Source organism: Callospermophilus lateralis, chromosome 8, assembly GCF_048772815.1.
Source record: "Callospermophilus lateralis isolate mCalLat2 chromosome 8, mCalLat2.hap1, whole genome shotgun sequence".
Lineage (NCBI taxonomy): Eukaryota > Metazoa > Chordata > Mammalia > Rodentia > Sciuridae > Callospermophilus > Callospermophilus lateralis.
The window spans coordinates 3,611,898-3,637,455 of NC_135312.1; the positions used below are offsets into that span (position 1 = coordinate 3,611,898).

Genomic DNA, 25,558 nt, shown 5'->3' on the forward strand with positions numbered 1-25,558 from the left:
AGATGGATTGTCTTGTTAGCTCCTTCCCTTGTGGGGGCGAGTACCTCTGGACCCAGCCTGGACCCACCCCCGAGCCAGTCCTGCCTCGGGCCCTGGCAGGTACTGGAGTGGTGATTTGCAGGCAGAGTACGGCCAGAGCTCAAGGCCCCTAGAACAGGGGCCAGACTGGCCCCCAGCCCCACTTTCCCTCTAGATACCAGCAAAAGAGCCTTGGAGGTCGGATTGCCAATGCTGGCAGCCAGGAGGCATGCATGTGTGAGCCCTTACTGAATACCTACTCTGGAACAGGCCCTGCACCACGGAGGGTCCCCTAGAAGCAGTGGCCCCTGTGCTGCACCCACCTCCTGGCTTCCTCTGTAAGCCCTGTGCACATGTCACCTCGTGAAGCCCCCAAGGGGCCACCAGGCCTCTCCCAGGAGCCACCTGGGGAGGAGGATTTGCATACAAGTCATGACAAGCAAAGCTGGGGTGACATGGCCCTGAGTCCCATGATTCATGCATCTGCCGGGGAGAACACACATGTGAGCTCGGGTGACCAGCTCTGCACCTCACTCTGCACCTCGGCCTCCACGCCTGGGTGAGGGCCACACGGGTGCTATTACCTGTTAGCACCCGTCTAACCAGACCAGGGTACAGGGCCTGACCCAGGAGTAGGTATTCAGTAAGTGCTCATACATGCATGCTCTTTGGGAGCACCTTTGTGCTGACTCTGCCCTCATCAAAGCCCTCACTATAGCGTCTTGAGACCTTCTAATGCCCTGTCCACCTCGCACCCTGGCCATGAGCTTCTGGAGGACAAAGGTCGTGTCTGGGTGTTCCGCGTCCCGCACTCAGGACACTGGGCACTTGGTGAAGGGAGAGGAAGGCTGAGGGCCATGTGGCAGACAGAGGGCAGCAGAGGGCAGAACGGGGATAAAGGACAGCTTGGCTCAATGGACACGTCAGTGGGCAGAGGAGTGGATTCAGTGGACACAGGGGTAGCAGCCGGCAGTCGGGTGGATACGTGGCTGGCCAGGGGGATGAGCAGCAGGTTACGTGGCGGGTGGGTGGACAGATGGGGGGTGGGAAGTTAAGGGCAGCTGAACGATAGACAGGAATAGGTGAGTACAGAGGGATGTGGACACGCCCAAGGGACGTCCAGATGCGAATGGGGTGGAGAAGGGTGTGGCAGGGAGGCAAGGCCAGCCGCTCGGGCTCCGGGAAGGGGATCAGAGCTCCCCTTCACTGCGGCACCTCTAGTGGAGAGTCCCCAGGGAGGTGGGAGCGGAAATGCCTTCCAGGGCTCAGAAGGACCCCCAACTGTACACAAAGACACACTAAACTTTCTCTGCTTGTCCTGAGAGGGTCTGTGTTTTCCTGGCAGCCCACACAGCGTGCCACAAATTGGCCTCGCATGGCCTCCAGCCCCTCCTGCTGCTGGGTCTCCAAGCCTGCAGGCCAGCACTCCATGGGTGATTTTCACGGGAGTGTCTTCCTCCTGGCCTGGAGGTGTAAGCATCATTCACCCATTTTTCAGATCTGGAAACTGAGGTTCAGAGCTGGTAAAGGAGCAAGCAAACCACCAATAGAGCAAAGTGCCTGTTTCCTATGATTTCCTGCCCAGGCTCCTAGCTCTTCAGCGAGCGCATGGTATGCTTTGCGGGCTGGTGAGCTTCACTCTGAGCAGCGTTGGCTCCAGCCTGGTAGACTGTGCACACCTGGGCAGCTGGTGGCATTTGCAGAGGGAATTTGCTGAGTCTGGGCAGAACATCTCTTTCTGCAAATGGTGGGTCTGTTCTGGAGCCCAGAGGCAGCTCTATAGGACATGTCTGGCTGACCCATTGTCCAGGACTGAGAAGTCCTCCCAGCCAGGGCCCCCAGGCCCCCAAAGAACCCCTTAATTGCCTTTTGCCCTTGCAGACATTCCAAGGGTGGAGTGGCCTCTTGGCTCTCAGGAACAGGGTTGGCTATTTTTGCTGGCACGCAGGGCCAGGCTGTCTCCAGTGTGGGCAGTGGTGTGCTTCCAGGGCTCCCAGTCACCCTGGTGACACCCAGCCTGCTCATCCTTGCAGCTGGCTGGGCAGCTCCCAAGTGTGAGCTGATGTCTGCCACACTCAAGGGCACCACTGCCCAGTGTGGCTGTTGTCAAGGCAACAGTAGCGCCACACTGTCAGCTTGGGCTCCCTGCCCGCTGTCTCTCCATCACAACCTCCTGGAAGGCCCTGCTGCCCGCCTCCAGGAGCGGAGAGGACAGGGCTTTATTTCCACTTTGAAAGTGGCTGTCTCCGTGGAGGGAGAAAGGTTGCCATGGAGAGCAAGAGTGTCTGTGCGTCCAGAGTGGACGTGCTCAGACTTCACTCTCGGCCTTATCTTGTCAAGGTCCTGTAGCCCAATCCCCAATTTCCAAGCTCTCTGGCCTGGTGTCAGTCTTGTCCTTGGTGGTGCAGGAGGCAGGCTGCTCCAAAAAGCTGACAGGTCCCAGCCCGCCGCAGGCTGCAGGTAAGCGCCCAGCTCCACTCGGCCTTGCTCAGGCCCGGCCCAGCCCCGAGGCCGGCTGGGAAGGAGCCGGGTTTCCGTTTCGTTTCTCTGTGCATGGGGTGGTGTGTTAGTCTGGGGTTCTGGAAGGCCTCTGGATGCGGCCTGGATGCCGGGAGGTGTCAGCATGCCCTTGTGTGGTCTCTCAGCTCCATCCTGGTTGGAAATGTCAGCCTGCTGCGTGACAACTCCCCCAACTACTGTGGACAGTATTCTTGTGAACAAATTGTGGCACAATGAGCTCCTGCTTGCTCTGTGACATTGAGCTTGTTTCTGGCTGGATTCTCTTTTCTTTTCTTTTCTTTTCTTTAATATCTATTTACTTATTTTTATTGGACACAACCCTTTATTTCATTGTCTCTGTGGTGCTGAGGCTCGACCCCAGGGCTCGCCCGTGCTAGGTGAGCACTCTGCTGCTGAGCCCCAGCCCGCCCCCGGGTTCTCCTCCTTCTCTGTTCTCCATGGCGTCCTCTGGGGCACTGCTCACTCGCTGTCGCTGTCGTGGCTGCAGGCAGCAGGAGGGAGCCAGGCAGGCAGGGGCAGGCTTGGACCCCGGCTCCCTGGGCTCTGGTCGGCCTCTGCCCCGCTAGTCCCTGCGCTGGGCCGTGGCGTCTCCCTGAGGCTCGTCTCCCTGTCTGTGAAGTGGCGACACCCCTTCCTTCAGGGTTGGCAGGGACAGGCGGTGAGAGGTGAGGCATGTAGCTGGAGGTGACACTGAGGGTCCCTGACTGAGGCCCGCTCCTCTGGTGTCCCCTGAGAGGTAGAAGGTGTTCTTCAAAGGCCAAGCGGCGCCTCTGGCAGTGCCGTTCCTTGCTCCACGTGGGGAAGGGGAATGACAACGCTTCCGAGGCCCACGCCCCCTCGCGGGCAGCCCTCCCCAGGAGCTGCTCCAGCCTGCCCGGCCCCGGTCCTCCAGGGCACCCTGTTCTTGACCCTCCTCGGCCGTCTTGGGTTTGAGCATGACTGAGGCCGGAGGGCAAATGGCGGTGGCCTTCACCGGCTCACTTTCCCTTCCAGCCGCGAGGCGAGTGGACGGGGAGGACGGGAGCTTCGACCAGGATAACAGGAAGGTAACGAGGACCGGATCTCCCCGGAAGCCCCGCGGTGGCCCCTCCAGCTGACCCCAGGCTCCTCCTCTTGCCCTGTTCCTTAGAGTCCCCAAAGGACAGAGGAGGGAGGCGTGTGCGCTAGCCCCTCTCGCACTAAGGCGGCCCGGCTGGGTATCCAGTCACCTGCCGTAGCTGAGGACGCTGCCAGTGCATCTGAGACCACGGGATGATGGTTCTAGAGTGGGTTTTAGGCATCTTCCACTCGGGGCCAGTGGGTGGACGTCTTTCTCCTGGGGAGTCGCACACTTTAATCACAAGAGTGACTGTGGGCAGGACTTGGCCCAGGGCTGAGCCCCTCCCTGCCCACTTGTCTTTAGGGAAGGGGGGGAGTTCAGGGAAGGAGCCCAAGCTGGACTTGGGCAGCCTCAGCTGCTTGCTGGAGCCCCTGGGGTGCTGACCCCCAAGCCTCAGTGCTCTTATCTGTAAGATGGGCAGCCCCACTTTCCCGTGGAACAGGTGGACAACACCCTGAATAGTGGCCAGGTACTTAAAGCTGATCTTACACAGTAGCTTCCTGCAGTGGGCAGCTCGCTGGTTAGAAGTAAGAAAGAAGCCCCTGGAAGGTCCGGAGAGATGCGCCCATTGCAGATGACCTCAAAGTTCACATGACTTCTTTGCCTTTGCAGAAGACCAGCTGGCTCCTCCTCAAGGGGGACTCGGACACAAGGACGAACTCTCCAGACCTGGACATCCAGTCTCTGTCCCACAGCAGTGGAACAGAGCAAGGCCCTCTGCAGAGAGGGCCAGGAGACAGCTTGTCTTCACGTGAGTGGCCCTGCCGAGCTCGGGCGGTGGTGTGCGTGGGAGGCCCCAGCACAGGGGCCGCAGCTTGGTGAAGGCGTAGGAGCAAAGGTAGGGCCACCCCACAGGACGGCGGGCGGCTCTGTGAGGACATAGCTGGCTGTGCCGGGCCACAGTGCTGACACCCAGAGCTGGACAGCAGTAGAGAGCCAGGTGACTTCCAGGTGAGGTCACCAAGAAGCTCCCGGGGCCACTCCCTCCAGAGCAGGTGTGGGCATGGTCCAGGAGGCAGGGCCAGACCTGGCTGGTGATGGGGCACGGTCCTGTCCCTGTGGCACCCTGAGCAAGGCACTGGAGAGTCCCAGACATTATAGCCTCAGACTTCACAGCAGACAAAGCTGTCGTTTGATGGACTCTGGGGTGTCACAAAGACTGAATCAGGAGTGATCTTCAAATGTTCAGATTTCAAATCGTCCCGATCGTGCTTGCTACAGTATGCTGAGATCACAGGGAACCTGCAGTGGGCCGCGGTCAGCAGCCTCTGAGCCGGGAAGGGAAGCTAGGGCTGAGGTGGGATGAGGAGGCTGGGTCAGGGGACCTGGGTGTGAAAGGCAGAGGAAGGCCAGGCTTCACAGTGAGACTGACCTTCGTGCAGACCCAGCCCCAGGGTGGACAACTGTGGAGTGGACAAGCTCCGCCCACTGCCTCCTGGGTCTTGGGGAGGGTGAACTGGGTGCTCAGGCAGCGCCCTGCCTGGCGGGTAGTAGGTGCTCAGTAAACAGCGGCATCATCCTGGTCACCACCCTCACCTCATCCTCACCCTCACCTTTGGTATAAAGTGCGCCATCCTCAGGAAAGCGCCCTGGTGCAGGGCGGCCAGGCAGGGCAGACGCCTGGAACTGCTGGTGCGTCAGAGAATCCCCGGGAGGGAGAGAGGTTCTGCTCCGTGCGGGATCTCTGTGATTAGGTGTCTGGACCCCCCAGGGCACCCATCCCTCCTGGGGTGCAGCCCTCTCCTAGTGGGGTCTCAGCAGGGGCACAAGGCTGACGTCAGCATGGGACAGCACCACGACATCTTCAGCAGCGAGGGACTCCTGGGGGTCTTGCAGGGACGCGGCAGGCCGGGGCGCTGGTCCCTCCTTCCCTGCCTGTGCCCCCTGCAGGTAGCTGCCCACCAGTCCTCCAGTTCTCCCTGCACCCCCAGGGGCCGCTTCCCAGGTGGTGTGGCCCAGGGCCATGCCCAGTGCTCTGTCCTGGGCTGTGTGGAGGTGGAGGGTCACCCTCCTGCCCCGGGTGTGGCCTGGCATCAAGGCCTGAGCCCTGGAACCAGGAATCAGGGTTGGGGACCTCCCAGCTTCTGGCCGCTTCCCTGCTAGTGCAGGAGGCCACTGAAGTCCTCCTGGTCCCCTGCCTGTGACCTCCCCCAGACTCACGGGGCACAGGGGCACCTGTGGCCTCAGCAGCTCCCTCTGGAGTGTGTGGCCTTCCTGTGTCTAGGACCCAAGAAGGAGGGGGTTCCATGCGGGGAAAACCCCGAGCTGGAGGCAGGGGTCCTGTGGGGCCCCCTGCCGCGGCCCTACCGTGGCGCCTGCACACGGGCTGCACCCTTCCTCACTTGCAAACGCCAGAACAAGGACTCCGGGGGCCGTGGAGGCACAGGAGCCCGGCGGGTGCTGGTCCCCACGAGGCCAGGCTGTGGCAGGTGTCTTGCTTCCCCATTTGGACCCCAAGTCCCATCTGTCAGCTCTGCTGTTGTGTCCCCACCTCAAGTTGCACGTGTGGCCCGGCTGGGACAGCAATGGCTTCCACGCAGGTATACCCGACCTGCGGGCACCAGCTCCAGTTTGGGGACATGGTTTAAGCAGGAGGCCCCTCCACAGCACAAGCCCCGCACAAGCCCCGGCCTTGCTGTCCTTGCCGTGTGCTGCAGTCACCACTGTGAGCGGCCTTTCGCTCCTGCTGGACTCCCGACAGCGGCCTGTGCAGAGACCCACCGTGTCCTGCATTACGACTGCGCCTGCGCCTCTGTCCTGAGGACGTTGCCTCCCTTCCCAGCGTGCGCAGACCAAGCCGGGCGTGTCTGGGGCGGGTGAACAGCTGGGGTGGGAAGGGGAGCAGCGCCCACTTTCTCTTTGGGCATTTTGTGGCTCTCACCAAGGCGGATCCATCAGAGCAGAGCAATGGCACACAGCAGGGCCCACCCGCCTGCACCCCAGGACGCCCATCTGTAGTGCGCCAAGGAAGGCAGGAGTGTGACACTCAACACAGTGGGCGCTCAATAAATGTTGGTTGAATTGAGATGCATTAAATTCAACGGGTATTTATTGAGCACCCACTCTGTGCCAGACGCTGAGCAGGGCGCCGAGGGGGAGACAGAGAAGAGGAGAGCAGCCCCTGGTCCGGAGCAGCGTGCAGGGACTGAGAGAGGCAGGTGGCAGGAGCAGTGCTGGTGTGTCTCTCTACCGCCTGCCCCCCAGGTGCCTCCTGGCCCACAGGCCTGGTCACAGCCTCATCTCACCCATGACACCATCAGACATGCCACAAAACTGGATTCATTTCAGCCCTTCATCCATCCCGCCAGCTGGGATTTATTGAGCACCTACTATGTGCAGGTCATGGTGCTAGACAGCACAGAGCAACAGTGGATGACAAGCCAGTGTGGCGACCCTGTGCCACAGGGCTTACCGTGGGCCACCTCTGTCCTCCTTCCGTAATGTGCGGGCGCTGGCTTACCTGGCCATGTGCCCCAGTCTATATTAGTAGAGGCCCTACATCCTGCACAGGAAGGGCCAGGGCTCCCTTTTGTTATAAGACACTGGCTTGAAGGGGCTTTCACAGGGGAAGGCCCACTGCCCCGGGCAGGAGCACGAGGTCCTGGACCCTGGCCTGGCCTGGCCTGATCTGCTTCTGCTCCAGGTCCCTGGAGCTGGACCTTTCAGGCCCTGCCCACTCCTCTGAGATCACTCTGCACACATGCACACACACACAGTGATTGGAGGTGTGTCAGCAGGCCACCAACCCCTGGCTGGCTGCACACCCTGCCCCAAGGGCTTCATCCCTGAAGGGCCTGAGCTCCAGAGGGCATAGCCCCTTCCCCACCCTACTCAAGAGGAAGGTTGGGCAGGTTAGAGCTAGAGACCTGGAGGCTGGGACAGTGGCCGAGGCCCTCAGGGAGACGCAGCCTGGGCACTCCCCCAGACCTGCTGTGGCTTTGGCCTCCATGCCACCCTGTGTGTCCCCTCCACTGTGAGGCCCCTGTGAGTCCCTTGTCTGATGGAGCGTGCTTGCCATTGCTCATTACCTCCCGTGGCCACCAGGGGGCCTCAGGGGTGGTGGGAGGGACACTCCACTTTCCCCTCCAGAGTCCTGCGAGTTCCCTGCAGGGGACACTCCTACTTAGTCTGTGCTTGGGAGGAACAGACCCCTGATGGACCACCCGTGGATCTCAGGTGGGCCCCGCTCCTGGTGGGGGCTCCGGCCGCCTCGTGGGGTGGGATGTGCACATCCCAGACCTGGAAGAGCCTCGGCACGGCTTCCTCATCCTACGGTAGGATGAGGAAGCCGTGCCGAGGCTCTTCCAGGTCTGGGATGTGCACATCCCACCCCACGAGGCGGCCGGAGCCCCAGAGGACAGAGCAGAGGCCCAAACAGGCCAGATTGCCTGTCCCGGGAGCTGGGTCACAGAGGGGCTGGGAGCCTGACCCGAGGCCACCCTGTGAGCTGGGAGCCTGGCAGTGCTGGGGGAGTGTGGCTGGGGTACAGGAGGTGTCGTGGAGAGCGAGGGCAGCCCTGGACGGCCCGAGGGCTGGGGAAAGAGCAGAAGCAGGTCTGGCGGTGGAACAGCCAGCTCAGCCGTGTGGCCAGGTCGCTAGCCCCTTGTCAAAAGGTTCTAGAGGGTTCAGAGCAGGGTTTGCAGGCGACCTGACACTTGTCCTGGCAGGTCTGTTTCTGGCAGGGGGTAACAGGAGGCAGTAGTCAGCGTCCAGGCTCGGGGCTAGGCCAGAGGTTCAGAGGCTGGCGCCGGGCAGCTGTGAGGAACCGAGGAAGGCCTTGGGTGGGGGCCAGGGAGCAGGCTGCTGTCACTGCAGGCGTGAGTGGGAATCGGGTGTCCATCTCTAGTGTCCAATATGCCGGACAGGCAGCTCCACAGAAGGCAGGCTGGAGGGCGACTATGGCCCCAGAGGAGCAGCAGGAGCCTTGACCAGGAGACGAGCGGGACGTATGGGCACAGGCACAGGAGGAGGAGCTGGGTGTCCAGGTGGCTCGGCTCAGCGGGAGGAGCTGCCTTACTCAGAGATGCAGAGGGAAAGCTCAACTTATTCACGATCCCTTGGGAAACCTGACGCGACCAGAAGTTGGGGGCACAGGCTTGGCTCTTGGGAGTGCCCTGGGCCGGAGGCAGACGCCGAGGACCGTCACTTCCCAGTGGACTGGAACCTGAGATGCAGAGAGCCCCACAGCCTGCCGGGTCACCCACGTGGTCTGTCCTGAGCTGGTCACTTAGCCCCGAAGCTGGGGCTCTCCCTCCCCACCCAACTCCCAGCTCATTCCTTGCCAGCTTCTTCCATGCGCCATCTCTGCAAGTGCTGGGGAAGGGGGGAGCCAGCAAGTGGGAATGGCCTGGCGCATCCTGGGGAGGGGACGAGGGTCAGGAGGAGGAGCAGAGGATGAGAGCAGGGTGGGCAGCCACGGAGAGGAGGCCGGGACGGGCAGCCTCAGCACTGTTTGCAGGGAAAGACAGAGAGGAGAGGCCGAGGAGCTGGCAGCGCGGGTTCGACTGCCCTGGTGTCCAGCTGGAAGGTGGAGGTTCCGTGGTGTGGACACTGTCAACAAGGGAACGGCCAGCCTGAGTGGACAGGGTAACCTCTGGCCTCTGCCCGTCTTGGGGTTCCAGGGAGAGCGGTGGAAGCTCCATCTGTCAGGACAGACCCCGCCCAGGAGAGGAGTCTGGGTCTGGGGACAGAGACACCCCAGGGGAGCCTCCTGGGACAGCGCAGGCAGGGCTTGGGAGCCCAGGGGGCAGCCCGCCGCCCTTCACTGGGGTCAGCTGGAGACTCTGCTTTTGTTTAGCAGACCCCCTGCCTCCCTGTGCCCAGCAGCATCCTGTGCCCAGGATAGGACCGTGTGGGCGATAGGCAGTGCATGAGCCCATCCAGGCGTCGCCATACAGCCCTTGGAGGGCCACCACACACTCAGGTCCTTTGTCTTCCCCAACTGGGGTCTGGAGATCCCTACCCACGATGGGAAGCCCGGCTGCCAGGAGAAACACCGCTGCCGTGAAGGGAGGGTGCTCCAGGGAGCCCCGCAGGACTTGGAATACAGGGCCCGCACTGCAGCACCCACCCACGGAGCGCATGGGAGGTGACGGGGTGTCACCACAAGTCTCCGTGGAGAAGAGTCTCCAGACAGCGCTCCAGGCTTCTGGTGGGCAGGCACAGGAGAAGCACCGTGAATTCAGAGCCATGTGTCCAGGAAACCGTGTGAAGGTCTGCAGAGAGCACTGCTTTTGGGTGCTGGTCCCCAGGGTTGAATCTCAGCTTGTCACTTGCTGTGTAACCATGGGTACGAAAATATGCTTCTCTGAGTTTGAAATTCCCTCATCTGTGAAAACCAGGATGAGCCTGTCCTCCTGGCAGGGAGACCCTGGGCCGAGGCACAGGACATCCTCTGGCCTGGCTGTTAGGGGACAGCCAGGTGGGGCACACGCAGTCCACAGCCAGGCCTCAGCAATCCTTCAGCAGCCAGTGGGGGACATCTGACTTCTTCCAAAGCCCAAAGCTCAGACTGGGCAAGAGCCTGGAGCTCCCTGTGGCTCAGAGACCAAGGGCGGCAGTGGGGATGCTGGCACAGGCCACACTGCTGCAAAGTCACCTCAGGCCACTGAACCCAGGGCCATCTGCCTGGGAGTGACCTGCTGTCCAGAGCACCCTGGGATGCTGTGGTGACCATGTGTCTCCTGCTGCGTCTGGAACACCCCCCACCCACCCACAAGGGCCTTTTCCTGAATGTCCAGTGGCTGCTCTGGCCTCTGACAAGCTGCTGTGGAAGAAGGCAGAGCCAAGAGAAGGAGCTCAGGGTCCCAGCAGCAGCCCCGTGGGGTGCCAGGGCAGGATGGCCACGCACTGCCTCTGAGAGGAAGCACAGACGGCATGTCTGGCTAAGCCTGGACTTGGGTGTCCAGGGCTTGCAAGGCCTGGAGTGAGCCAGGGGCCTGACCACCCCCGTCCTCCCTACCCGCTTCTCCCTGTGGGTCCCCCTCTTGAGTGCCACACACGGCCACACGCTCTCGAAGGCTGGTGATTTAATGGGACATGCGGGTCCCTAGATGACCGCAGGACTGCAAACCCACCAGGCAGCCCTGGGGGCAGTCGAGGGTCCCAAAGCCCTGGGCCCTCTCTGGCTAGAAGCTGTTTGGCCAGGTACAGGCCCCTCAATCCCACTGGCCTCAGCTCCCTCATATGGAAAATGGGCTCCTGTTCCACGTGCAGGCCAGTGAGAGCTGAATGGGATAGCTGGATGTGTGAAGAGGCTTTCCAAATGAATGGCTCTCAGCCCTGGCCACACGTGGACCCTGGGACCTGTGAAATCCACCAATGACTTGTCCCTCCCAAAGAGACGAGTTCACAGGGACCCTTCCTTCTCCCCAGTAACTGAAGGGACCCAGGGATAAGGTAGAGTCAACCACAGGACAGGAAGAGGAAGGTGTCCTCCCATCCAGGGGCCAGTGACCAAGGTGTCCCCTCCCCAGCAGCAGTCACAGACACCAAGGAGGAGGCCAGATGAAGAACAGGCCCTGGGTGTGGCCTTCTCCACGGCCAGGGTCTCCTGCCCTTCCTGCCCTCACAAGGCGACCCCAGGTAGCACACTGGACCCCCCCGCCCTGGGGGGCACTAGCAGGAATTGGGCAGGAGCAACAGCCACACCAACCAGGTGGGGGCAGCAGACAGACTGGCTCTGTGAGGCGGTCTGAAACCTGAGTTGTCATTGGAACCATAGCCCCTAAAAGACCAGGCTCTACAGACTGAACCTGGACAGATTGACAGGTGCTAAAATGGAAAACTTAAGTAAGATCCGGTCTCCTAACATAATATCCAAAATTCCTAGGATTTAATAAAAACATTTACTCATCACATTGAGAGTCATAAGTTAACCACAGCAGCAAGATAGGACAATTGACAGATAGTGACACTAAGAGGAACCGGACATTGGAATTATTGGACAAGGATTTTAAGATATCTATTATAAAGAATGCTTCAGCAAGCAAGGATAAATAGTTTTGAAACAACTGAAAAAATCTCACCAAAGAAATAGAAGTCATTAAAAAAAAATAGAACAGAAGGTATCGAACTGAGGAGTAAGATAAGCAAGAGAAATAATCCACTGACGCTTCAGGAGCTGGACACCTGAGTCCTGCAGAGGAGAGACTCGGGGACCTGGCAGCAGCGACGTCAATCATCTGATCTAAATAAGAGAGAGGGGAGAAACCTCGGAGCTTCAGGCACGGGGAGCCACAGCCAGCCGCTGGATTCCCAGAGAGGAGAAAACGGGCTTGAAAAAGCATTCAGAGAAACACTGGGTGAAAACTTACCAAACTTGGCAAAAGAGATAAACCTACAGCTTCAAGAAACTGAACACCCAAAAGGAGAAGCCAAAACCTCCATACTAAGACGCATCATGATCAAACTTCTGAAGATCAAGGGCAAGAAAAGTCTTCAAGTGCCCGGTGAGAAAAGATGGTCACCCGTAGCAGTGCACCCAACCGAGTGACAGTGGGAGGGAGAGGCACGTGGTTCGCATGCTGGAGAAGGAGCTGCTGCGCGATTTCTGCGGTCAATGAAAACATGCCTTGGTTTGAATGGGAAATAAACTCTCAGACGATAGAGAACCAAGAAATCATGTCCCTAGCAGACCTTCCAGAGTGGCTGACGGGTTCTCGAGCCTGTAGGCAGCTGTAGCCAGCGAGGCCAGGAGCTTAGACAGGGGGAGCGTCGGGAGAGGTGAAAATAGGACATGCGCAGGAGACGGCGCTTCGCGTCTGAGTTTCTTGAATCATATTCAGTGGTTGAAGCAAAGCTGAAGGCCGTCTGATTCGGTGGTAGGAGGATCATCTCCGGCCTCTGTAGTTGGGCAGCCGGTGTCATAGTGACCTTGATGGCAGTCCCCACACTGAGTGACAGCGTGTCAAGTCCTGAAGGCGGCAGCAGCTGGGCGCTGGGCACTGTCCACGTGCAGTGAGCATCCAGCCGCAGGGCCACGGGCTCAGGAGCAGGGCCAGGATGCTCAGAGCGGGTGAGTGGGCAGGAGGGTCTGCACGGCCCCACAGTCCTCAGTCAGCCCTTGTGACGAGCAGCTCATCTGGACCCCGAGGCACGCGACCTGCCCTCCCCTCGGAGCCTTCACAGTTGCCCGTGGCTCCATGAGTGAGCTTGACCGCTGTCCTGTGGGGGAGGTTGGTCTACACTGCCCGAGGCTGGGCCACTGCCGGGGTGGGCACGCGCAGGTCAGGCAGCTCTGGCACTGCTCCCTAAGGGCCCATGGGAAGGTGGAAGGACAGACAGTTGAGGGACAGGCCTCCTAAGAGCGCTTGCTGGTGTGGGTGCCTGCGCTGCTGGGGCAAGCTCTGCCAAGTTCCCTCCATCCAGAACATGCCCCTGCCCCCGAGCCGGGTGGTCCTCCTGACAGAGCTCCCTCTGCCCCCACCAAACAGCACGGAGGAGGTGAACTGCGGCCCTCAATCTCCTGGGTCCCCGCAGGCTCAGTCCCCAGTGGCACAGCAAGTGTTGTTGCCCCATAGGAGGACAAAGCCCCAGGTATCAAATCAACCTTTTATTTCCAGAGAAGCTGGCAATTAGGAATTTCATGGGAACCCCCCACCACAAACACTTAATAACATTGTCTCCAGGCCCCATTTGACGCGGGCTCAGGATGGCACAGCCTGGGCCCTGTGGGGTCAGGGCCAGCCTGGGGGACAGGTGATGCTGGACCCCCATGGTGTGAGCACAGGGACCAGGTGTGTTCCTGGTGTCAGGGCCAGGCTTGGGACACGAGCTGCCCTGCTTCTTCCCCAGTTCACGCCCTGGGGACAGGAGGCCAAAACTAAGGAGGGAGGGATCCTCAGAGGGCCTCTGCGTGCTGCCACCCCCCGCCCTGCCTGACCCTGTTGGAAGCCTGCCCTGTCCGTGCCCCCACAGCCCGTGGGGTGCGCATGTGACGGGGCTGTGCTGTGTCTGTTTCAGGGTTCCCCTATTCCAAATCCGACTCCCTCCCAAGACATGGGACGAATGGCCTGGACCGTCGGGTAGGTACTGACCCCTCCTGGCCCGCCGGGTACTAACCTGCCATTGCTGCTGACCCCGACACAGCTTCTTGACCACAGCCAGGAGGAGTGGCCTGGCCCTGCTCGCCGCCCGCCTCTGCCTGTGCCCCGCTGGGGGCCGCTGCCTCCCCGCTTTTCCCACACTAGGAACAGAACAGGCTGCGGCTCCATGGCTCCCCACTGCTCTGTCCCTGTCCTCAGGAAGACCGCAGTGGGGGGGACCGGGGGATGGGGACTACCCAGGGTGACCAGGCCCTGATGCAAGAAGCCCCTCGGGGCCTACTTCTTCCTCTGAGCGGAGCCCAGGAAGGCTGCTGTAGCTCATGAGCCCCGGGAGCCCACACCACGCCATTGGCTGCCACCCTCATTATCATCTCATGGTCACTACCCATCGCCCCTCGGCCCCGTGCCACTGTTTGGAATGCAGAGGTTGGTCACTGTGCTGCTCAGCGTTCTTTTGCCAGGGAGTGCCGGCTCCTGCTCCCGAGGCTCTGGATACCCGGGCATCTGGGTGCTCACAGCTGGTGCCGAGCCTGGCGCCCTGGCTCAGTCAGCCCTCGTGACGAGCAGCTCATTTCTGACACTCTTCCCACAGCCCCACGAGTCCTCCAGAGCATCACGGGGTGGGGTGCTGATGCCGCATGGTCACACAGCCCCAGGAGACATCCCCGCGGAGGCCTCTTCCCAGCTTGGAGAAGTTCTTCTATAAATGAACAGAGAGGCCACTAAAAACCCAGGGCCCTGTTTGTGCCTAGGAGCAGAAGTGGCCGGGAACACCTGTCCTACTCCTTCCTCAGGGTCAGGGCTCCAGGACACTCCTACAAGCAGGGACGTCACCTCCAGGAGCCAGGGGGTCCCTGGGCCTTTGCTTCCTCAGGTGTCAGGCGAGCCGCTGTGTCTGTCCCGAGGCCCAGCTCCAGACCCAGGCCCGCGTGCCCCTGCACGGTGGATTCTAGCGGCCCCCCACCACTAACCGCTCCTCCCGTTGAGAATGGCAGGACCGCACATGCAGCGTGTGAGAAGCAGTCTCTCCCCTTCGTCCTCCACAGGGAAAGCAGGGCCAAGGGCTCCGTGCCCAGGCCTCCTATCACACCCGTCACAGAAAGCCTGGGCGGGAGAACCGTCTGGCACGCTCTCTTCTCGCCTGGAACAGCCGTTCTCTGACCCGGGGCCGTGGGCACAGTGTGCACCCCAAAACCAAGACAAGCGTCCCCACCCAGGTCAGGTGTGGGAGGAAGTGAGGGAGGGCGCCTGTCCCCCACCTGCTGTCCTCAGGACAGGCCCTCGGTTCACATGGCGAAGGTGCTGGGTGCCCTGTGTCCACAGAGGTCTGGGTCTCCAGGGCCACCTCCTGGGCAGAGAACAGCTGGCCCGACGTTCTGGCAGGGCAGGGTCCATCCCTCCAAGAACGAGGGAAGCAGGATTAAGAGCCAACTTTGACCAAGTCCTGTCCTCTGCCCACCGGTAGGGAAGGCCTGCTGGCCCAGGACTCGCCCTCACTTGATTCTCAGCCTTCGTGTTGCTGCGGGAAGGTGGGTGGCCACGCTGGCCACTTGGTTCTGGGCGCCTATTTTCCCTCCTAACGATCTTTTCAATGTTTTTTACTCTTTCTAAGACCTTGTGTGTTTTTTTGCCTACTTCTCAGCGGGAAGGCCAGCTACGCGACCTAATGACCAGCCTTTACCCTGCAGCCAGGCCCAGCACTGGACACCGGCCTTTGGCCCTGGGCTTCCCGACCAGTGCTTGTCTATGCTTCTTTGCCGATGGCCTGCGGTGCCCCAGAGTCACTGTTAGTGGTTCTTTGGTTTGTTTTTCATCCAAAAAGAACTTGTAGGGGCCTAATTAAAAGTCCAAGTGCAGTCAGACCAAAGTCCCGTTAACACCAGATCACAGGAGAATCCAGACGTGGTGGCGCAGCTCTGTGACCCTGGCCACGGGAGGCTGAGGCAGGAGGGAGGCTGGAGGAGAAAGGCCACTGTGTGAGGACAGCCGTCAGGGCTGAGCTCTGAGCCTCCCTGCTTCGAGGCACGGACTCAACGTGGCCTTGACCAGTTGTGGAGTCTGATGGAAGAAAAGAGAAAAGTTCAAGGGGCAAAGGTCTCCCTAGGTCTTGCTCCAAAAGGACTTTGTGACAAGGCCCCAGGCGTCCAGAGTACCCTGTGTCTCCGAGGTCAGATGGCCCCACAGCCAAGCCTGCCCAGCAGGGAATGCTCACTGCCCACCCACGGAGTGGACAGTGACAGCCACCGCTGCAGGCCTCCCTGCGGGTGAGGCAGGGTGACTCAGATGCATACCACCCAGTCAGGGGTTAGGAGAATGGTCACTGGCCTCCCGTAGGACCTTTTGGTGGCTCCCTGAAAGTGGTTCCATTTTGCTAAATGGTAACAGGAGGAATCCCTTTATTAAAAGACAAAAGCTGTCAAGTTGGATCCAAAAAATAGCATTGTCGTCGTGTGTCGCTACAAAAGGCACACTGAAGAATTATTTTTAAACAAAAGTGAAAGGGAAAGAAAGAGATGCTCAAATATCTGAAAACAGGAGGAAGATGTTGACATATCAGTCTCAGATAAGGAGGTCGAGGTCAAACAAGTTCATGGAGTTGCTGGTGTGAAAAGGAGACTCCGACTCCTGACAGAGCCGATCCAAGGAAGCCATGAGAGCATTCCTCGGCCTAGGCGCACCCGGCACCTGGCGATCCAGACCTGGAGCAGGTGCCAGGGTGGTAGGGATCCGTAGTGGCTCTCTTGAAATAAGACGTGGACTTAATGATCACAAAATAAAAATAAAGTAGACGGCAATTAAAGAGCCACAATAGTAAGTCTGATCTAATTGGTACACGGGAAGTGTCGTTTTAATCTGGTTTCCACTTATTTGTCTACATGGGTACAAACAAAGTCTTCACAGATTAATATAACACACCGCAGGCCTGGAAAGAACCCGTGCCTGGGAGTTGGAGGCCCCGAGTCCACTGCCAGCTCTGTCTTTCAGCAAATTACTAAAATCTTCTGAGTCATTTCCTAGAATCTAGAAAAGAAAAAAATCCTTGCCTCTTAACATTACGGTGAGGACAAATAGCATCCGAGCGGTGAGTCTCTTCAGAAGCCCCGTAACACTTCAAAGCAAGTCCCCAGCCCTCTTTCCCTCAGCGTTTGCTGAGTGGGGTGGCACATTCCCACATGAGCTTAGTGAGAAGAGACTGGCAGTCGAGTCGGGTGCGTGGCCACGTGGCATCCTGTTAGCAATCCTGGTGTGAGTTTTGAAAAGTAAGACACCTGGGTTCAAGTTTCTTCAGTTCCGTAGACTTGCTTTGTGATCTGGCAAGTTGTTTTACATCTCTGGGCCTCATGGTGGTGGTCATGCTCGCCTCCTGGACTTTCAGCAAGATCAGAGACTGTGTCTGTAGAGCAGCCATCATAGTAAGTGCCAAGCCAGTGAAAGGGACAAATAAGGTCCCCAGCACCTCCAGAGCTGTCCCCTGCACTTAGAAGATCAGGAGTGGACTCCACTGCCCTGCCCAGGACCACCCTGGGACCCGCTCCTCCACCTGACAATGCCCACCTCCCTCCTGAGGTCCTTTCCTGCAAGCTGGTTCTGCGGCAAGGAAGTGATAGCCTGCGCCTCCCGACAACTGTGATGTGGGGAGACGGACACTGGGTGGAAGCAAGTCTCCTTCACATTCGTTGGGCCGGGCGGGCAGAGGTAGGCAGAGGCGGGCAGAGCCAGGTCCACCTTGCTTCATGCCTCTTGGGAGGCTCCCTGGCAGGAGAGGTGCACCTAGGGCACTGATCTGAGTGAGATTGTAAAAATGTCTAAGAAAACTTTTTGGACAGGCCTGTGAGAAAGTGGTGGAGAGTTCCCGGATGGGGTAAGGACCCTGGCCTGGGACTGGGGACTAGGACGATGGGGCGAGGGAGGCACCTCCAAGAGATGCCGCATCTTTTAAAGCAATATCTTTAGAAACACAAACCCATGTGTTAAGTCCGTGGTGAACAAAATACCAAAAATTTGAGAAAAGGCCAGTTCCGGCCCCACTCATGCGCCCAGCCCGTCCTGGAGGCTGGGTCCCGCTCTGCTGCGGGGGAGGTCCCAGCTTCTCCCTGGGCCTCAGTTTCCCTGTTTCATATGGAGAGCTTTGGACTGGGGTCTTCTTCCACTCCAGCACTCCCTAGGGCGGTAACCAGCTCCTGCTTACTGCTGAAGGCAAATGTCCCTGTAATAGCACCCGCTGGGCCAAGCCCATGAGCTCCTAGACAGCAGGACTCCAGAAACATAGTCCCCGGGCCCAGCTTCAGGAGCAGTGGCCAATGGTTTTGACCCTATTTGAGACCGTGGTCCAGGTGCTGGGGACCAGGGCATGAATAAGACACTTCAGGGCTCAGCCACTGTGGGCAGCAGGTACGCAAGCCATCTGAGTGTCACTCTAACCCAGATGCCAGGCAGAGTGCAGGAGGCGGACAGGAGAGGGCTGGACCAGCCCCTGTGGGGGCCCTGCATTCGCAGGTTGTGCCAATGATCTTTCCAGTGGGCAGAGGGAAAGAGAATTCCAGACACAAATGGCCTAGTTGCTCTAACATGGCAGAGTCTGCCGCGGCAGGCCACGGGCAAATGACCAAGGTGCCTGAGCAGGCAGCCAGGGGCTCTCAGCTCCATGCCCTCTCAGACTCAGCCCCTCCGTAAAGAGTGCTTATGACAACTCAGGCCCTGTGCCAGGGACTTCTGCACACTGGACTCCTTCAATCCTCAACGGTCACCTGCAGACCCGCTGGAGCCTGGGTTCCAGAGAGGAGACGAGGCCCCTCTTGTCTCGGAGCCTTGGGGCAGGTGGACATTGACAGGCACACAGGCTCCTGGAGCGCTGTAGCTGGGAGCCAGGGCCTCTGGGGGGAGAGCAGGAGGCGCAGGCCAGTGCTCCCCTGTGGCGCTCTTGTAGGGGTCAGGGGGCATGTGTAGATCCTAGGTCCACCAGAGCACTGGGCACAGGGTGTGAGAGCTTGTGGTGAGGGGTGGCAGAGGCGTCACGGGTGCCTGCACAGGTGGGCTGGGGGAGCACTGCTGAGCCACCCATGCCCGCTCCAGAGCAGGTCCCCAGGCCCCTGGGTCATCTTTAAAGGCAGGTTGGCAGCCTCTGAGGCGAGGATGGGAGCCCCGGACACGGCTTCCCGAGCTGGGCCTCGCGTCTGACGGTCATCTCAGCCGATCGCTGCCCGGATGCCCCCTCTCGAGGCCTGCGAGGAGGAGCATCTCCAGGCCCCGCGGCCGCCTGCAGCCCATCTCTTGCCGCCCTCTCTCTCTTTCTTTTCCAGAATGCCAATGTGGCCCCTTGTGGAGCAGACCCGGATGCCAGCTGGGGCACGCGAGGTACACGCAGCGGGGACCCTGAGGGTCTCTGACTGGGCCGGGGGTCGCTAACACATTTCCACCATCTCATCCTGAGGCCGCCTCCGGGGCCTGCTGGCAGAAGTCCCCGGGCGCCGCAGACAGGGCCCCCAGGGGGAGAGTCAGCTGACCTCCAGGCCATCCTCCTGCCCGAGGTGCTCCCATCTCCCGTCGGGGTGCAGGGGCCTATCCTGGTGTGCTGGGTGCTCTGCCTCACTCGGGGCAGCAGAGCCTCAGGCAAACAGCTTTCAGGCCCCGGGCGGAACAGAGCACCGTCTCCCCGTGTGGCCACTGGCATGCCTGTGACACGCTGGGCTCCAAGCCAGGAGGGTGACTGGGGGCTGGCGTTACTGGAGTGGCCACCTGCTCACGTGGCAGTGCTGCACCACAGGCCGCTCTCCAGCTCCGAGCGGGTCCCGTGCCGGCCAGCTCCCCTCCTCGTCACCCCTGGACTGCTGGAGCCTTGCTGGTTCGCACGAGGGTGATGGCGTCAGGGTGTTGCAGCCTGCTCCTCTGGGTGGTCGTCCACATCCCCAGGCCTCAGAGCTGGCACATCGGGACACCCCTAGCATGAGGGGACCTTGAGGACCGGCCCCTCACAGCTGTTGTTGGGCGGGTCAGACTGACCCTGCCTTCTGAGGTCCCGTGTGCACGGAGGCCCTGCTCTCTGGACGTTTCGATTTTACTAAGACGCTCTTAGTTGGAAGGGAAACCTTTTCACGTCTGCGGTGGAGCTCGATGGTTTAAAACAGGGAAGGAAGACTCAACGGGGACGGAGCAGGGGAGGGTCAGCCGCAGGGGCGTCCGTCTCCACAGCACTCCCAGAAGGTAGCCTTGGAGCGCCCACTGCACGTGAGGGCAAACTGCGGCAGGTCTCATGGTGGCCCACCACCAGGGGAGACGGCGTCGCAGCCGAGAGCCAGTGCCGCCGCCCAGCTTCCAGTCTGTCCTCCAGCCTCCTGGCCATGCCTCCTGCTCTATCTCGCATGGGAGTCCTCAGAGCCCCGTCCACTGCCCCAGATAGACCCGCGCAGGCTGCTCAGGGGACCAGGAGACCGTGCATGGCCAGGCTGACTGCAGGTGGCTCAGGGTCCCCAAGACGGGAAGCTTCCGCTCCTGGCCGCCTTCCGCGCTCCCTAAAGGGCCCTGTGCTCTCGCTCTTGTCTTACAGAGTACAAGGTAAGAGGCCGCCGCCGCCCGCGCCTGCCCAGCCGCTGCCCAGGTTAAACCATCTTTCCTTGCTTTTCCTATGAGTGTCTGTGTCCCGAGCTGTCGCAAGTGTGTGCCTGGCCCTGCCCTCTGGTGGGCACTGGCCCAGCGCTCCTGGGCCTCCTGCGAGCCCTGGCTTCCCCGCAGGTCTACCCGTATGACGCGCTCATCGTCACCAACCGAATCCGCGTGAAGCTACCCAAAGACGTGGACCGGACGAGACTGGAGGTAAGGAGGGATCCTCTCTGCCATGTGGGTCTCTGACACAGGGTCAAACTCATCAGCCCGGGGGCCACCGGGGGGATGGCGCAGGGCTCAGAGTCAAGGGCCCAGCAATGGGGCCTCTGCTGGGAGGCCACAGGGTGTGGATGGGCAGGGCGGCTCCCGGAGGCCCGGCTTGTTGGCTTCTCCCTTGACCACATCCACGCGGCCGGGAAAGGGGAAGCTTGTCTGTGGAGAGCTAGTGTCTGTCTCGCAATTCCAACAGAACATCACGCAGAGTAGAGCGGGACGATATTTGTTGACTGAAAACAAAGTCTGTTGCGGGCCTACTATGCACCAGGGCCCAAAGCACCCAAAGCACCTGTCTTGCAGTGTGAGGTCAGCTGGTGGGTTTCGTCCCCACCCCCTTGGACTGTGTTGCTGCCTTCAATGGCCTCTTTCCCCGGGGCCAGGAGCCTTGGGGCTCCTGGGAAGAAAGGCCATGGGCTGGCTGTACCCAGGGTGGGGACAAGTGAGGCACGGTAGGCGTGTGGCCAGCCCTCGCCCTGCCCAGCGTCCTGCCACAGTGATTCACCTGCTGCCGGGAGAGGGAGCAGGAGGCGAGCCCACAGGACCAGGTCAGCAGGACCCAGGTCAGGGGGGCTGCTGGGCCGAGAGCAGGCAGTTGACCAAGGGCTGAGTTCTGAGATGGGACAATGGGGGCTGGCGGGAGCCAGGTGGCTGGGGTTGGTGCCTGGGAGGTCATGCTGGTACTGATGTTGGCCATCAGGATCCGGTCCTGTTCTCCATGTTTAACCTTCAACACTGCAGAAAGAGCCCAAACAGAGACAGCGACTTCTCAGAGAGGAGGGGCCAGCTGCTGTCGGGGAGGGGTCTCCGATTTCCTCTCCCAGCTCCTCTTTCCATCCTGCCTGCCCCAAGTAGGAACAGAGCAGCCCAGGGGCAGGCAAGAGCAGCTCCTTGTGTTGGGAGGCCAAGGGGTTGGCCCTGGGTGCGCGGGGACGTGCCGAGGTGTCAGGACCCATTTCCTTCTCTCTGATGATGAGCCTCATCTCTCCGCCAACCCAGCATTCATTATCTCCGCCGACTGCCTGTCCTTCACCCCGTCTCGTGTCCAGGGTGCAGAGGACGCCCAGTCGGACCCTGAAGGATGGCAGGAGCTCCATGAGCACAGGGCGGGGCAGGGAAGCCGGGAGAAGCTGGGGGTCAGCGCTGTGACCCAGCAGTAACATCAAGCAGGACGGGCTTTCCTGGGCCTGAGGTCGCCGTCTCTTAGGCCTTGATGTGGATTTTGATGGCCCTTGAGTGAATCTCTGTGCCCACGAGACATTGGGCAAAGCCCCTCAGCACAGGGGTAGTGGCAGGAGGACGGTGACAGAGACCCCGGTGTGGCTGCAGCACTGGGAGGAGGCTCATCCATTCTGGCCCTCTTTGTGGTAAACTGATAAGTACCCGACCCAAAGGGACTCAAGCATAAAGGAAATTGACTGGCTGGAGTGACTGAAGGGCCTCTTCAGGTATGGCTTGATCAAGGGCTAAATGTTTCTAACACTCCATTACTTTTTTCCTAATTCTTAACAATGCTTCCTCTGCGTTGACTCCATGGATAGATAGACCTTCACCTCACTCCTCAGACTCACAGTCTGCAGGGACGAGATCCATCTCTCTCTCTGAAAAGCCCTCACCTTTATGGGTGATATGATCACCCCTAAACCCTCCAGTTTGACCCAGGGTGTGCAATGCCCTGATTGGACAGGCTCAGCCTGTACCCAGGTGGAGCTAAGGAGGCTGCTGAGGCCACCTGAGCTGATTGACCCAGCTGACCCCTGGGGGGAAGGCCGAGACCTGCCATCTGAGGTGGGGGAAGGTGCGGGCAACAAGCAGCTTCCAGTGTCCACCTGCAGGATGGGCACAGGACAGCACAGCAGCCTCCACTGTCGGGTTCCCACCAAAGCTCAGTCCTTGCCCCTGGTGCCAGTCCAATAGCAAGGACATGGTTTTGAGCAAAGGAGAAACCCAGGGGCCTCCTGTCCCAGGAGCTGTGGTTCTGTCCACCCGGGAGACTGGGGCTTTAGCGGTGACTCAAGGCCACCTTCCAGGGCTTCTCTGTGGAGCCGTGATTCGCTTGTGGACTGGGAGACAGCCATTCCTGAGACCTCCTGTGCCATCCCAGGTCTGAGTCCTTGGTTCCTGGTGGGGGTGCTGGAGGACAGGCGACTGCCGAGGGAGGGACGAGAGTGACCCTGTTTCCCCTGAGGCTGGGGAGGGAGGCTCAGGGACAGGAAGAGAAGAGATGCGTCCTTTTAAAAATAAGCCGCAGAGGCAGAGCGGCAAGGACCCCTTCAGAGCGTAAAGTGGCCACAGGTGCCCAGGCAGCATGGCCAGCCCACATCACGGCCACATCAGAGGAGCCTTGGTGCTGAAGCGTCTGCCTGGCGGGACGTCTGAGCGCCCCACAGAGGAGGAGAGGAGTTGGGGGTCTCCCGGGAGGGGCTGGCCAGGAAGTGGCGTGAGTCCTGGGGTGCTGGGAGCCACCCAGGGTGGCCCCTGGAGGAGCTTGAGCGTGAGTGTGACCAAGGTGCCATGAGGCCCGGATCCTGCAGGGCCTCGAGCCAGGAGCTGAGGCGGCCTCGGGAAGCTGGGTCCTGGGGCCTCTGCCCTGCCTCCAGTATGACCGTCCGGCTGGCAGAGAAGGTGCCCCAGGCTGCTCTTGTCTGCAGACGGCTCCTGGGTGGTGTCTGGCACCTGCTAGGGGTCTGTAAGAGCAACCGTCTCCAGCACACGGAGGGCAGTGCACTAGGGGGCCTGTCCCCAAGGGCCGGCTCCAGGCTCAGATGAGAGCAGGTGGCTCCAGGTCTCACCCGCCTCAGGGCAGCAGCCTGGCCCTGCCCGCCTCCTCTTCCTGGGCCTGGCGCTGGGCTGTGCCTAAGTCACTTCTAGTTTCCCCTTCACTTGGGGGGCTGGGCTAGTGTACAGAGGCTAGTGGTCAACCCAGGCGAGTTCTCTGCTGCCCAGGGGGCCAGTTTAATCTTTCAAATATGTGAAAACACACCAAGGGTGGCCTGTCTTTCTCCTGCGGCTCAGCTGAGCCAGGAGCAGTCGGACAGGACCGTCCTCACAGGTGGGCAGTGGGCGGAGACCTGGGGCGCCCCTGGGGCTGGGAGCTGGGGTGTGAGCCCACGGGGTGGGGGCTGTTCCCAGCAAGAGTGCAAGGCACCCCTAATGCTTTTATTTCTGGGAAAAGAGCTTTATTTTTACAACAAAAGCAATTCACAAGTATCATAAAAGTCCAGAGAAACAAAGAGCATAAGAATCTGACGGAACTCCCCCTCAGTCCTGAGACTCGCTGCCGGCAGGGGACGGGCTTCGGGACCCTTCTTGGGCTGATTCCTATCTGGGATAAGAAGGTCACGACCTGTGTTCAGTTTGATGTTCCGACTTTCCCTCTTGAACTTGACACTGACGTGTTCCACACTGGCTGACGGAGACCTGCTTTCACTTTTCAAGTGTCCACACCACTGGGTCCCATGTGAGGGTCCCCAGGCCCAGGCTGTGGAAGGACAGACCGCACTTCCTCTCTGCCCCAGAGGCTGAGCCCGCAGCATGGCAAGGCTGGCTGCCAGGCAGGCTGGGAGCTGGAGTCTAGCTGCGTGCCCAGGAAGAGGTCATGGCGATGGTGGGCAGCTGGTGTCATCGGCCACGCCTCTGCAGGTGGACCCCAGGACTGGGCTGTCAGATGGTCAGGGCCCGTCCTTGATTCTCAGTGCTACAGTGCTTGGCTGAGTCTTTCAATCATGCCCTGGATGCAAACCAACTGCTGAGCAGAGCCTTGGGGCTGCCTGGGAGCCGAAACTGTCCTGAGCTTCCCCCTGGTAGGCAGCCACTGTCACCTGTGATCCAAAGGAGTGTGTGCAATTATATACCAGCATTAGGACTCTGACGGAGAGAAACATGGACCTGTGAGAGTGTTTAAAATAAGTAATGTTAACTGCGTAGAGAACATGTCCGTGCACACATGTGCAAATGTGTGTGCGTGTCAGTGTGTTTTGGGTCAGGCAGAGAATTCTAGGAACAGCAAGCTGTGTGTGCAAAGGCCCTGGGGTTGTGTGGAGACGGCGAGAGGGCTGAGGTGGCTGGACCTGAGCTGGGAAGTGAGGAGGGGTCACTCTCAGCATCCTGGGCCATGTCAGTTTGGGTCTTAGCCTGAGAAAATGGCTCTTAAGTTGGGGGACTGCGTGGTTAGGTTTGCAATTAAAAAGCCTCTGTGGCTGCATCATGAAGCTTAGGCTGTGCGCTGCAGGGAGATAGTTGTTATGGGACATGGTGTCGTGGTGTCTTAGGTGGTGGCACTGGGGGAATGGTGGCAGACTCGGGTGGTGTTGGGAAGTCAAGGCGCAGGAGTCAGAGACAGAGAGCACCTCAGGGAGGGAAGGACATGTCGGGTAGACTCCAGGCTGTGCCAATGGCATCCCTGTGTGGTGGCCGTCACTCAGGGGGCAGAGTGCGCCTGGAATGATAATGATCGACACCCTGGCTGACAAGGCCGGGGGCATTTCGGGTGCTCAGCCTGGCAGCAGTGAAAAGCACCATATAGGCGCCTCATCCCACACAGTAGGTCTCAGTTATCATCAGCGACTCATGAACCAGGCAGGATGTCCTCTTTGACCCTGGAAGGGGGTCAGATGGATCACGTGGTACCAATGAGCAGAGCAAGGACCAGCAGGTGGGTGCCCAGGGAAGCCCGCAAGGGCCCAGTTTCACGCTCTTCCTGGGAAGTGGCAGCCTCTGTCCCAGAGATCTGCGTCTCAGTCCCTGGCCACCTTACAAGGCCCTCCTACCCTGGAAGACCTCAGGCCCTCCTGTGTTAAGTCCCCCTCTGGGGGTCTCTGGGCCAGGAGCTCTCAGTCCAACAGGCTGGAGCCTTTATGACCCAAGCAAAGCCAGTGCCCTCCAATCTGAGGCCCTCTTGTACCCTGACTGATCAAAAGACGTCACTGTTCTTCTGCTGAGCAGCTCCTGCCATCCCGGGTGGCATCCTGATGGGTGGGCGAGCTCTTAGACTCAGGGTGAC

General features: G+C 60.1%; 1 protein-coding gene across 13 annotated transcripts in view; it reads left to right on the top strand.

The window, feature by feature from the left end:
• The window catches only part of Ablim2 (actin binding LIM protein family member 2), a 136,719-nt gene that overhangs the window by 103,671 nt on the left and 7,490 nt on the right, over positions 1 to 25,558 (top strand). For 10 of the 13 annotated variants that reach the window (XM_076865303.2, XM_076865302.2, XM_076865307.2 and 7 more), the window contains 4 exons: positions 3,532 to 3,584; positions 4,250 to 4,388; positions 13,601 to 13,662; positions 20,413 to 20,493. In XM_076865303.2, the coding sequence (XP_076721418.2) occupies positions 3,532 to 3,584; positions 4,250 to 4,388; positions 13,601 to 13,662; positions 20,413 to 20,493 (335 nt within the window). Of the gene's footprint in view, positions 1 to 3,531; positions 3,585 to 4,249; positions 4,389 to 13,600; positions 13,663 to 18,983; positions 19,101 to 20,227; positions 20,236 to 20,412; positions 20,494 to 25,558 lie in introns of those variants that run through there. The other 3 variants (XM_076865308.2, XM_076865310.2, XM_076865314.2) reach the window with 2 other exon arrangements.